The sequence below is a fragment of the Oryzias latipes genome, chromosome 20, assembly GCF_053564925.1.
Source record: "Oryzias latipes strain Hd-rR chromosome 20, Olatipes_Hd-rR_3.1".
NCBI lineage: Eukaryota > Metazoa > Chordata > Actinopteri > Beloniformes > Adrianichthyidae > Oryzias > Oryzias latipes.
The window spans coordinates 27,873,334-27,886,001 of NC_136256.1; the positions used below are offsets into that span (position 1 = coordinate 27,873,334).

The window sequence follows — 12,668 nt, forward strand, 5'->3', positions numbered from 1 at the left end:
TGGCAACCTCTATTAAAGCCTCTAAATCCTCTGTGTGTTCCAGTTTGTGCCTCTGATAGTGGAGGTCTGCTGTAAGCTAGTGGAGGAGAGGGGTCTGGAGTACACAGGCATCTACAGAGTCCCTGGGAACAACTCCGCCATCTCTAACATGCAGGAGGAGCTGAACAACAAGGGCGTGAGCGACATCGATGTCCAGGAGGATGTGAGTGACCTTTGTTCTGCCACAGACGGGTGGGTTTTAGGAGCCGCAGACAGAAGTCTAATGCTGAGGTGACTCTGCATCCCCACAGAAATGGAAGGACCTCAACGTGATCAGCAGTTTGCTGAAGTCCTTCTTCCGTAAACTTCCAGAGCCTTTGTTCACCAACAGTGAGTTGAGTCGCCCTCTGGTGGGTAAACAGGGTTTTACAGCTGTAGTAGAACTTGATGTTGTGCTGCAGGGAGGTACGCAGACTTCATCGAGGCCAACAGGATAGAAGACCCGGTGGAGAGGCTCAAAGTGCTGAAGAGGCTGGTGAGCAGCACTTTCTGTTATTACAACTGAACTCAAACCTGAGATCAGCCTCAGAGGTGTTGTTGACCCACAGCTGCACGAGTTACCGGACCATCATTACGAGACGCTGAAGTTCCTCTCGGCTCATCTGAAGACCGTGGCTGAAAACTCAGAGAAAAACAAGGTTTCGTACGGTTCTCTCTGCTCATGTTCTAGTTTTGTCTGAACCAAAACCCCAGAAGACCCGAAAACCTGTCCCGGTTCTTCTTGACAGATGGAACCCAGGAACCTCGCCATCGTTTTTGGCCCCACTCTGGTCCGAACCACGGAGGACAACATGACCCACATGGTGACGCACATGCCAGACCAGTACAAGATCGTGGAGACGCTCATCCAGAACGTGAGCTGCAGATCGGTCGGGGTTCCTCCTGCTGAGGAACAGCAGCAGAACTGACGCTCTCTGCTTTCCTGTCCCCAGTATGACTGGTTCTTCACGGAAGACGGGAACGGAGATCCGGTGGTGAGTTCAGGCACACGTCTCAGCCGTTTAACCCGCGTTCTCGTTTCCATGGTGATGTTTTACGGTGGTGAGGACTGTTGTTCAGGATCATCTGACCAATGTCAAAGAATAATAAAGGATAAAAGCAGGTTTAAAAAACGCATAAGGCATCTAAAACTTGACATCTTCTTGAAAAATATTTCCTTAAGAAAAACTCTTTCCTCATTTTATTCTGAATAAAATAATGGATTTATGGATTTGAGCGTTTTTATGATTTCAGCTTCATTCAAATTTTGAATTTTGGAACCAGACCAGGTTTAGGCAGCATTTGAAGGCTTGCTGGGTGATTATCAGGAAAGGAAAATAGAGGATGAGGTTCAATCAGGATCGGCCTGAAGTGAAGGAAAAACCAAAATGTAAATAAACGTTTAAGTACAAACTGTGAACTTGACAGAAATACAGAAAATTAAACAAAATTGCGTTTAAAACTTGAATTGGAGCTTTAGTTCCAGTATGAATACCACAACTCTTCAGCCGTTTACGCAACTGACATAAATCAGCTGATTTACATCGTCGGGGAGTTTATATAAGTTAAAGAGCATGTTTTCTTTAGTGTCCGCTGGCAACATCTCCCATGTTAAAGGGTTGAAAGTAAATGTTAAATGTAAATCTAAAACAGTTCAAACAGTTCTCTCCCTCTTTGCTTTTTGGTTCTCAATGCACAGCTTTAGTTCAGACTTTATGGTTTCGGGAGTTGATTCTTATTTTATGTGGGGGCGGGGCTTTGATCCCATTGGCTGCTGGGACATGACGTCATTTCAGCATCTGCTATTGGCGCCGCCTGTGTCATCCCTCTGATGGGACGTACAGACGTGATGAGGAGGGAAATGACATCATCACCTCTGTCACCCAATGTTGGTCACGTCCTGGTAGCCAATGAGCCTATTTCAAGCCCCGCCCACATCTGAGATTAGGCCCCACTTCAAGAATATGAAGTCTGAATTGAAAGTAAAGAGAATAAACATGAAAAAGCAAAATCTGAAACTACAAATCAGCAGCTGTTACTAATAAACAACATTTTTCGTGTGGTACCAACACAAATAGATGTGTTTTTGTGTACTTATGAGTTAAAAATGTTTTCAAATTATCTTTTTTCTAAATTCATTTTCAATCCCTTTGAGCTGATCCTCGTTTGACCCCATAATAATGGATGTTAAGACTTTAGTCTGAAAATCCGTTCTGAAGCTGAGCGTTTCAGGAAAATGTTTAAGAACGTGAGACCTCCTGGAGAACTTGTTCATTTTTCCATCTGCTGATGTCATGACTGACAGCTCGGATGGTTTAGTTAGCGTCTGCGCCAACCTCCTAGTCTGAGGCCTTTGGTCTGAGACCTCCTGGTCTGAGACCTCCTGGTCTGAGGCCTCCTGGTCTGAGGCCTCCTGGTCTGAGACCTCCTGGTCTGAGGCCTCCTGGTCTGAGACCTCCTGGTCTGAGACCTCCTGGTCTGAGGCCTCCTGATCTGAGGCCTCCTGGTCTGAGACCTCCTGGTCTGAGACCTCCTGGTCTGAGGCCTCCTGGTCTGAGGCCTCCTGGTCTGAGGCCTTTGGTCTGAGACCTCCTGGTCTGAGGCCTCCTGGTCTGAGGCCTCCTGGTCTGAGGCCTCCTGGTCTGAGGCCTCCTGGTCTGAGACCTCCTGGTCTGAGACCTCCTGGTCTGAGGCCTCCTGGTCTGAGGCCTCCTGGTCTGAGGCCTCCTGGTCTGAGGCCTCCTGGTCTGAGGCCTCCTGGTCTGAGACCTTCAGCAGCTCTTTGCTTTGAACTCTCCTTCGTTTTTCCAGACGCTTTCCCGGCAGGAGAGCGCGGTGGAGTCTCAGCCCGTCCCCAACATCGACCATCTGCTCACCAACATCGGCCGCACCGGAGCGTCGCAGGGCGAGGTGTCAGGTAACTGTGGGGGCTGAACCAAACGTGAACGATGCTTTTTTGAGGCTTCCCTTTGCTTCTTCTGCTAAGCCCCGCCCCCGCTCGCTGAAGCAAACAATGTTCCTGCATCCATGAAAGATGCAGCAGATTGTCCGGCTTTGCTTTGAAGCTCCTGCTTTAGACGTTTCTCCTTGAGCGGGCGGCGGGTGTCCTTCCCCTCCAGAGCTTCCTGTTCCGGCAGTCCCCGCCCCCTTTTAATCTAACACGCCATATTCTCTCCACCTCACAAATAGATGTTTTTACAGTGAAGGGCCACCTCTGATTCCTCTCTCTAGTGAGGCTCTGTCGGGTGTCCTAACGGCTTTCCTACCATTCATACTGATCTTGACACAGGCCAAGTGGGAGGAGTCTATCACGCCGTGATGTCACTGATGGACTCTATAATGTCTGTGATGGGCAGCTGGAACTGTAGGAAGAAGGAGGATTGTTGCCCGCAGTGTAGCTGCCTAGTCTGCAGGAACCCGCACATCTGTTAAAGCCGAAGCGGCGTTCTTGTAGCGGCGGCACGGTACTGTACGCCGCCCCACGCCGCGCCTGAGTCTCAGGCTGATGCAGGTGCTTCTGTCTGAAAGCCTCTCCGCTGTCTCTCCTCACTGTCCTACACGCTGGCCCACAGAAGAGACGGCACGGTACGGTTTCAACGTCACAGTCGCTGTGCGCCTGCATCGTGCCATCATGTCTTATCGTAGGGGGGTGTCGGGGGGCGGGGCTATCTCACACACACACACACACAAGTGGTCTCAGAGCGCACGACCCACCTTTACTCGCACTCTGGCTCTCTCGTGTAGCGTCCTCATGCACATAGCTCGCCCCTCTCTCACCTCCAGATCATTTCTGCCCTCCATCACCTTCTGTTCCCATCCTGTCCTGTCGCCATGGCAACTCTTTGCACTTCACTTCGCCTTGTCAGTGAATCCACCTCTCGCTGAAGATTTCTGGTTTGAGTGTTTTCTTTGTTTTTTCTATAAAAATGGAGAAAAAAACGTCTACAAATGTTTCATTACGGGGGGGCATTTCTCATCCTTAAAAACTTCACATTATAAAACAAATAAGATTAAACATTTCTAATAAAACGTTTAAAAATGGACACTTTTATAAAAAAAAACCTTAAATCTGCAGAGTCTTGTTTCCAAACATCTTAAAAGTTTAAGAGGAATCCAAAATTAGTCACTTATTTACATTTTTTCAGCTTCATCATTTAGTTTTTGGAACTTTTGTTCACTTTTAATGATTTAAATGCTAAATCTGACAAAGAAAAATGAGTTTATGAACCAGAAACAACAGATGGAACATACATCCACTTATGAACTTTATTATGAAAATGTTTTATGTTTTCAAAAAGATAGTAAAATAAATTGTTATCAGTAATGTAGGTAAAAATGTAAGAAACAGGCAGATGAGACGATAAAAGTCAACTTAAAGAATGAAATAAATGTTTAATATTTATTTTTAATCAAATGTGTTCCTTAAAATAAAACATTGGTTAAATAGTTTTAATCAATTAAGTAGTAAAATAAATATTTTTATTTTCATCTACATTTGTTTAAAGATCTCCTCAGCAGGAGGAACATCTGGAAAAAGTCGTGTTTTAGGAATAGATTATGAATAAAAAGGATTTATTAGCTGCTGCTGCTCTCAGACATCTGCTCTGATGTCACGCTCAGGTGCGTCTGACCTGCAGGTAGAAGCGCAGCTCATCTGTCTGTGTGCAGCATGGCCTGTCGTCCGCTCACCACCTCCACGCTCCCTCTCCCCCCCATGTTGCTCCTCCCACTTCACCACCTCGTCGGTGAATCTTCTAACTTGACGCTCTCTCTCTTTTTTCTCTGCAGATTCTCCGGCTAGTGACTCTGCTAAATCAAAGGTGAGTGGAGAGACCTAATGATGTGGGGTGGCAGGAGGTAGGCGGAGTCCCATGATCCGCTCCGCCCAAGTTAAGTTAAAGCTAACTTTCAGTAGCTACGCTCAGCTTGCAGCTCAGACTCCGCCTCTCAGATGGAAGGAGGAGAGCCGTGTTCAGTAGAAGCGCTTGCATGTTGTGATGAGATGAGAGCAGCTGGAATGGAGACTCGTGCTGCACGTCAGCGGATGGCGTTGAGCAGGTGCTTCTGCAGCTCGAGCTTCTGCCGCAGCGCTGCATGCTAACGGTCACTGTTGGTCTCCTGCTAATGCTCTTCTCTGTCCACTTGTCTGTGGTGCATCCTGGGAGCAGGTGGAGTACAGATCCACGCTCTGTTCCGCCCACGGCTGCCTCACTGACGGGTTTTCACCTTTTTCCTCTGCCTGCAGGGTTCCTGGGGTTCAGGGAGGGAGCCGTGCAGCAGGGAGCTGCTGGTGTCCTCCATCTTTGCTGCAGCCAGCCGCAAAAGAAAGAAGTCAAAGGAGAAGGTGCAGCCTAGCAGCTCAGACGACGACCTGGATCCCGTCTTTTCCGCGATGGAGCTTCCCGCTCAGAAACCGGACCCCCGCGGGCTCCAGGCCGAGACGCAGACGCATCCCGGCCCCGACGGCCGGCAGGAGGCGGCGGCCTTGGAGAGAAAGGAGAACGGGGGAGTGCCGGAGCTCGCGTCGAAAGCCAAGAGGGAGCACAGGATCTCCTTATACCTCAAGGAGACTCCGCCCAAACAGCACTCCCCAAACGCCATCCGCAGAAACGCTCGCCAGGGCAAGTCCTCCCTGTCGGACCCGCCCTCCCAGCTGGAGGAGAACCCCTCCGACCTCGGCACCATGAGCTCCGGAGCCTCCGTCCCACGCTCCCGACCCAAGAAGTGGGCCGCTGGAGGATCGCCAGACCTCCTCGTCAATATTGGAGTGTCCGCCAGGGCGGAGGTGAGCTCCATCACCTCCGACTACTCCACCACCTCCTCCAACACGTTCCTGACCGGCGCCGAGTCCAGCGCGCTCAGCCCGGAGCTGCAGCTGGGGGAGGACGCCGACGACGAGCGCAGCGAGCTCATCAGCGAGGGGCGGCCCACGGAGACGGACAGCGAGAGCGACTTCCCCGTCTTCAGCGCCGCCCAGTCCACCCCCCGCCCAGAGCAGAGTCAGGACAGGAAGGAGCAGGGGGGGGCCGCAGCGGGGGGGCCGGCCCCCAGACCGGAAGCAAGGCGCCTTTTCCCGTCCCAGAAAATGATCGAGAGCGACACGCTGTCCAGGAGGTGGTCCTTCCGCCAGAAAACTGACAGCGACTCGTCAGCAGAGGGCACCGTGGGCGGCGAGGGGCGGCCCGAGTCCTCCACCCGCCTGTCCCGAGTCCTGGAGGTGATGAAGAAGGGGAGGTCCTCCAGCAGCATCAGCTCGTCCTCGCGCAGCGAGTCGGAGCGTCCAGAACCCCCCTGGCACCTGAAGATCACAGAGCGGCTAAAGTTCCGGCTGCGCTCGTCCGCGGACGACATGCTCGCCCCGCGGAGTCGAGCGGCCGAGGCCCGCGGCAAGAAGAGGAGCATCCGGCGGCGCCACACCATGGGGGGCCAGAGGGACTTCGCAGAGCTGGCTGTCATTCATGACTGGAGGGAGCAAGGCGGGGGCGACGGCGCCGCCGACCTGTCCGCCCTGGACCGCCTCAAACCCAGGTGCTCCTCTCAGGACTTTTCCATCCGGGACTGGATCGCCCGGGAGCGGTGCAAAGGCTCGGAGCCGAGCGCCGCCGTCGCACCCAAAGCCGTTCCCGAGGACGACCCCGCCGAAGCTCAGGGCCACGCCCCCCAGGGACGCTCCCCAGGCGCTCCGGCGGGGGAGCAGCTGAACGGCAGCGGGCCCCAAAGCAAAAACAAACCTTCACTGGGGACGGACCCCCACCCGCACAAACTGTCAGGAGCACAAGTGGTCCGATCCCGGTTCTACCAGTACCTGTGAGGGGGGGGGGGGGGGGGGGGTCCAGCTCAAGAGAGTATTTTTCTACAGAGAAGATCTACGGGACAGTCTGCATGTGCAGGGCCCCAGCGCGAGGGAGGCCCTCTGGACTGAAGAGAGGAGGCGGAGCCTCGTGAAGAATGTATTCCTGCGTCTGGACAGAAGCCAATCACGTTCCTCCCGCGGCGGCGTTCTGAGCTGGCCGCTGCGGGAAGTTCCCTTTTTCCACAGCAGCGCTCCAACAGCCAGATGTTAGCCGACCGCGCCGGACGACTGCTTCCTTCAAACCAGGAAGTGCCGATCCAGCAGTAGGGAATGCTGGGTACAGTAGTTCAATTCCCAAAATGTTGTCAAGTTATCATCAGAAGAGTTTTTACACGTGTCCGTTGTTTTTATCTCAAAGAAAAAAGTGCCTCCTTCATTGTTTTTTATTAATATGGTTTTTATTGGTCAGGAAAAGGGGGGGGTCAAGCAGCATTCCAGATGTTTCCTGTTTTCAAAGTTCCGAGTTCATCAAAATACAAACCTGTTTCTGAAACGCCTGTGATCTCTAGCGGAGGAAAAAAGTTTAAAACTGCATGAAATGATGTTTGCTGAGCATCTCCGCGGCAGAACAAGGGGGCCACCCCGCTCCTCTCTCCGACAAACACTGGAAATAAATCCTCTTTAGAGTCTCAGATGTGTGTGAAAGTATTTATTACCCCAAAAACCTGTTTTTCTTCAGAGGAGCTGAAGGATTTCTGCAGTTACCCAGGCACTAAACTGCATAATAAACCTAAAATATTTTAAATATAAAATAATTGGATACATTTTTTTAACATGATAAAAATTTATGTTCTCAACCAAATGTCAATTTTTAGAAGAAAAAAAAACCTTTATTGTTTTACCACAGACACAAACCCAGCAGCTCTCTGTCGCCACCTTCTGCTTTTCAGTGGAACTGCATCTGATGACCATAACGTTATAGTTGTGTCTGACCCGCGCGCACACTTTAAAACGTTTTAAAATAGCTTCTTAATATAGTAACAAACTGAAAAAGCTCAACCTGATAAAATATGATATAATTGTTAAATGTCTGGTGTTTTCTATATTATTTGTGTTTATTTATTCTTTTTAATGTAATTTTTAATAGAAAAATGTCTGATGCTCTAATTCCAGAATTTATTCGGACTTTTATACACTTAAGGTTTCATAACTGCAGCAGCTTCATGCAGTAAAAATATTCGGAGTTTTTTAAATGTATTTATTGATCAAAAGTGACGGAATTTAAAACGTCAGATTTGTAGCCTGAATTTTTAAATAATATTTTTGTTTAGTTCTTTTGTTCTTTTCCTTTTCTTTCCTCAAACATAAAATGTACATTTCCATTAATCATAGCATGTCTATCAAACTCTCTGTTAAATACAAGATTATGCTAACGTCTTAAGGCCGCGTCACAGCCGGTCTTGCGTGATTCATGCGGGTTTCTATACCATAAATAATTACAATTTTTTATTGGTTTCACTTAAATAATAGAAATAATTGATCCTCCACTATGAAAGACAAAAACCTTCAGTTGCTGTTTAGCGGAAAATAAAGCTCTACAAAAAAATAATAACTTGACAAATGCCGCGCGCGCTCTCGGAAGTGACGCAGCACGAGCACGAGCAGGTTAAGAAGCGCGAGGCTGCAGTTCCGGACAGCATCTCCCACCTGACGTTCGCACGCGCCCAGGTAAGAATTGTTACTCTGTTATTCTGTCTGGTTGTTTAAATAAAGATTTAAAGAATAATTTCTGTATGAAGACTTTTGGTCTGTAAAATTGGGAATAAAATATTTTGTTTTATTTTGTGATTATGATATTTCCTACAGTTTTTCTATGTTTTCTGTCGTCAGGAATGCTGGAAGTTTAAAATCCAGTCATTAAAACAGATAAAGATGAACAGAATGTGTTTAACAAGATTTCTTTCCTAATTTGGGCAAAAATTATTTTAGAAAATGGAAATGTATGAAATATATATCGATCCTTTCAGACCTTCAATAAAATTCTTTATATTTTTGAGGATGAGACAAAATAAAGACGGAATTTGTTTTTATATATAAAAAAAACATTGAAACATCAGAAACATATATATATATATATATGTATATTTATATGTACGTGGGTGTGGATGGGTGTGTTATTGATCTTGCTTTAAAGTTTAAACATTTTCAACATTTCTAAAGATGCTCAGACTGGTTCCACCTGTTTCACCTGCATCTCTAATCAACAATTTAAAGGAGCTCCTCCTCATGTTGACATGAAGAGGAGCCCATGATCAAAGTGTCCTTGAGCAAGGCACTGAACCCCACCTTGCCTCTGGTGGGAGGCGGGCGCCTGTGTGTGAATGTGTGTGTGACTGTGTGTGTAAATGTGTGTGTGACTGTAAAAGCTCTTTGTCCTTGTAGGTAGAAAAGCGCTATAGTATACCCCATTTACATGCAGGGTAAATAAAAACACGGGTCAATTTGGGGGGGAAATGACCAAAAACAGAATTCTTTCCCCTTTTTAAACGTGAAACCTTTTTCCTAACAAGTATTGTGGTTAATGTTTGAGCTAAAACAGGCGAGTTCATATTTGACCCACAAGGACCTGCAGGTGAAGAAAAGACTGAACCTTCTAGAATAAGTGGAAAACACCCCCCAGCCCAGGAGGGGGGGTGGTTTTCTCCGAATTTAAAGAATGCTACAGAACGAGATTTCAATTCCTCACTGAGAAAATTCAGAGAAAAGCTTTTCTGCTTTTAACTGAACTTATTCAAAGTCTTTAAAACACTTGAGAACGGCGTTGAGCTTCATTTATTCATCCTAGAGGAACGTGAGACGGCCAAAAACCTCTTTAGGTGTTTAAATCAGTTCACCCTATTATTCTATATTCAGTATTATATCATGGAGTTATATTGATGCACCACGTTCAACACAAAAAATGTAATATAAATGAAAATATTGAATGTTTAACGTTTTATTTTTTTTCCTTCACTTTCAAAAATGTAAAGCAAAAACCAAAGTGTTGAAACCAAAAAATTTTGAAAGCAAATAAAAAGTATTTGAAAGCAGATTTTTAATATTTTCATTTGCACCTTAGAAAGTTTTGTGGCGGCACGAATATCACTCCATATTATATCTTTTACCGTTTGAGCCTCAAACATCAAGAAAATAATCCGTCAGTCCTAAAATCAAACGTGTCTGCGGAATCAACCGTCACAGACGGGTTTTATTTTGGGACACGCTCACTGCTTCAATGTATAAGACAGGTTTAATCAGCCTGGACCTTTCAAAATAAAAGAACAGAGGATGTTGCAGACGTTGATGCTTCCTCTCGTTCAAACACTGGAGGTCAGCGGTTCAGAAGAAAACGGATCATTTTGGATAAACTGTTCTGACGCTTCCTCCTCCTCTCCTCACCTGAAGCAGTGATGTCATCCACCTACCTGCTGCTGCTGCTGCCCCTCCTGGCCTCCGCTCAGACCCTTCACTGGGGCTCCTGCCACACGCCGCAGGTCCAGGAAGACTTCCAAGTTGAAAAGGTAAAGCAGCAGACACACCTGAGCCCCCCCACAGGCTGCAGCAGACACACCTGAGCCCCCCCACAGGCTGCAGCAGACACTCACCTGAGCCCCCCCACAGGTTGACGTGTGCTCGTCTCTCAACAGTACATGGGCAGGTGGTACCTGGTCCAGAAAACGCCGGCATTCTTCGCCCCAGGAAAGTGCATCAGCGCCAACTACAGCCTGAGTGGGGAGGGGGGCCTCCAGGTGTGGACCTCCCAGTCGTAGTGAGTACGGCGGCGCTCCCATTGTTTCTGTCAAACGCTTCCGTTTCAGAAGCTTTTTGTTTATTCAGGTTCACTCAAACGGGATTTAAAAATTCTTCCTTCCTGTCTGTTTTCTTTTGCGCTGCTTGAATTTGCGTTGAACGGCGTGGAACTTGGTTGTTTTGCGTCTCTTCCAGCTGGGACAGGAAGTGGGTCGTGGAAGGAAAAGCCGTGGCTTTTGACAAAAACCAGCCGGCCAAATTCTTAGTCAACTTATTTCACTGTGAGTAAACTTTGGGTTTTCTTGGAGGCCGCCGCCGCCCGTCTTTGGTCTGATGCGGTTTGCCCCCCCGCTCACTTCCTGTGCCGTTCATCTGCCCCCAGTTGTCCCCCTCAGCCCGATGTGGGTCCTGTCCACCGACTACGACAGCTACTCGGTGGTGTACTCCTGCACCAACGTGCTGGGCGTCCTCTACCTGGACTACGGCTTCATCTTGTCTCGCTCCGCCTCCCCGCCTCCTGACGTCCTGCGTCGCAGCGAGGAGGTGCTGCGCCGGGAGGGGGTCGACACCTCCAAGATGCAGGAGGTGGAGCAGGACTGTGAGGATCACGGGACCCTCACCTTCAGCGAATCCGGGGTCTCTGCGTCTTAGGAGCTTCTTCTGTTACCAACTCTGTGACGTGTTTTATAATCGGTTTTGGATTTGGGCTTTAAATGATCCAAACGTTCACCTGTGGAGAGAAATCTGAAAGGTTTTTATCTGAAAGTTGAATTTTTGCTTCTTTTATTTTTAGCATTAAGGTTTCACTTTATTCCTAAACTTCTTCTGTTACCATCTTCATTTGGCTCCTTAGTGACACATTTTTATTTTTGTTTCTGATTTACTCATAACGGATGAAATTGTGTTTTTTTTTCTTTTTAATAAAGTTTTATCTTCACCAACAGACTGAAGGGTTTTCACGGTTATTTTCTCGGTTGTAGTTCATTTTCTGACCAGCAGGTGGCGCTTTGGAGGTTCCATAAACGCAGGCGCCCAAGGATTGAAACCGTAAATACGGATCCAACATAAAGTAAAACTAGCTTCAAAATGTAAAGGAAGTCGTTTTTGAACAAACTAAAACCAAAACACTTCTAAAGAAACCATCATCCACAGGAAATGTCTCTAAAAATCTGATAAAAAAAACTAAAAACCACCACAAAGACTTTGGGTTATTAAAAGGCTAAATCAACAGCTGAAGTTCTGAGTTTGTAAAAATGTCTCAAACTGAAATTAACATCAATTTCCAGGACAGGAAATGATTCTAAATTCCTGTTTTAACTGAATTATTTAAAGAAATGTACAAACAAGCCTGAAAAATTAGAATGAAAAAAGATTAAAAGAACATTTTAATGATGTTTGACTCAGGTGTGTCCTCTGATTTTTATTTTATTTTATTTAGATGCATTTATTTATTGTATACAGGGACGGCGCATATTAATAAACATTCCTGTTAATTTGCCAGAGTTAGCCAAAGGCCTATTTTTCATCTGCAGATGTTAAAATCACCCGAAAAGATCACAATAAAAGGACTATTGTGTACATACATGAAACCATACGTTCAGTAAAATTAGAGTTAACCTAAAAGTAAGTTGGCAATGACACAAACCAAATCAGACAAATGTCTGAACAGTGGAGGTTTACTTAGTGCTGACAGCCCTCAGGTAATTCACCTGTCTGCTGGTCTGAATGCAGACGGTCGCTGTTCTGGACTTTGCCAAAGTTCATGTTGGGTCAAAAACAAGAGAAGAGACGAAGCGTCACAGACGGAGGAGACGTGAGTCTGTGACGCTTCAATGAAAGCTCCAGATTCTCCATCCCTCTGGAGCCAGAAGCTCCACGGACACCGGCCATGGAAACGGCTCCACCAGAGAGCCGTGGAGGGAGCTGGGACGTTTGGAGAGGTGGTTTGTTCCTGAGGAGTGGACTGAAGCTCCTGCTGATGGGAGCAGGAGTGTCTGAGGGGAAATGACCAACAACAGCTGTTGGAATGTGGCTGTCATTCATAAAATGCCTGTTTTCTGTTTGAAAC

General features: G+C 47.2%; 2 protein-coding genes across 8 annotated transcripts in view; both read left to right on the plus strand.

The window, feature by feature from the left end:
- Positions 1–7,503, plus strand: part of arhgap21a (Rho GTPase activating protein 21a) — a 76,119-nt gene extending 68,616 nt beyond the window's left edge. For all 6 annotated transcript variants that reach the window (XM_023950022.2, XM_078938667.1, XM_023950021.2 and 3 more), the window contains 9 exons: positions 44–202; positions 291–369; positions 441–514; positions 588–677; positions 768–893; positions 972–1,013; positions 2,830–2,935; positions 4,807–4,838; positions 5,264–7,503. In XM_023950022.2, coding sequence (XP_023805790.1) covers positions 44–202; positions 291–369; positions 441–514; positions 588–677; positions 768–893; positions 972–1,013; positions 2,830–2,935; positions 4,807–4,838; positions 5,264–6,829 — 2,274 coding nt within the window. In that variant the 3' untranslated portion in view covers positions 6,830–7,503. The remainder of the gene's footprint in view (positions 1–43; positions 203–290; positions 370–440; positions 515–587; positions 678–767; positions 894–971; positions 1,014–2,829; positions 2,936–4,806; positions 4,839–5,263) is intronic.
- Positions 7,504–8,426: 923 nt separating this feature from the next.
- On the plus strand, positions 8,427–11,545 carry LOC101170232 (apolipoprotein D). Of its 2 annotated transcripts, none has more exons than XM_020712570.3 (5): positions 8,427–8,539; positions 10,259–10,371; positions 10,498–10,619; positions 10,796–10,881; positions 10,983–11,545. In XM_020712570.3, exons 2-5 carry the CDS (start codon positions 10,261–10,263, stop codon positions 11,249–11,251), a joined length of 588 nt encoding a protein of 195 aa, XP_020568229.1. In that variant the 5' UTR covers positions 8,427–8,539; positions 10,259–10,260; the 3' UTR covers positions 11,252–11,545. The 2 variants fall into 2 exon arrangements, with proteins under 2 accessions (XP_020568229.1, XP_004081227.1); XM_004081179.5 differs by having other exon boundaries at positions 8,434–8,539; positions 10,256–10,371.
- Positions 11,546–12,668: the final 1,123 nt, after the last annotated feature.

Excerpts from the sequence above, each read along its gene's own strand:
- LOC101170232 (XM_020712570.3), top strand. The coding sequence starts at position 10,261 with ATGTCATCCACCTACCTGCTGCTGCTGCTGCCCCTCCTGGCCTCCGCT. Across the intron at positions 10,620-10,795 it reads GTGTGGACCTCCCAGTCGTA|CTGGGACAGGAAGTGGGTCG; the intron begins GTGAGTACGGCG and ends CGTCTCTTCCAG. Across the intron at positions 10,882-10,982 it reads CTTAGTCAACTTATTTCACT|TTGTCCCCCTCAGCCCGATG; the intron begins GTGAGTAAACTT and ends ATCTGCCCCCAG.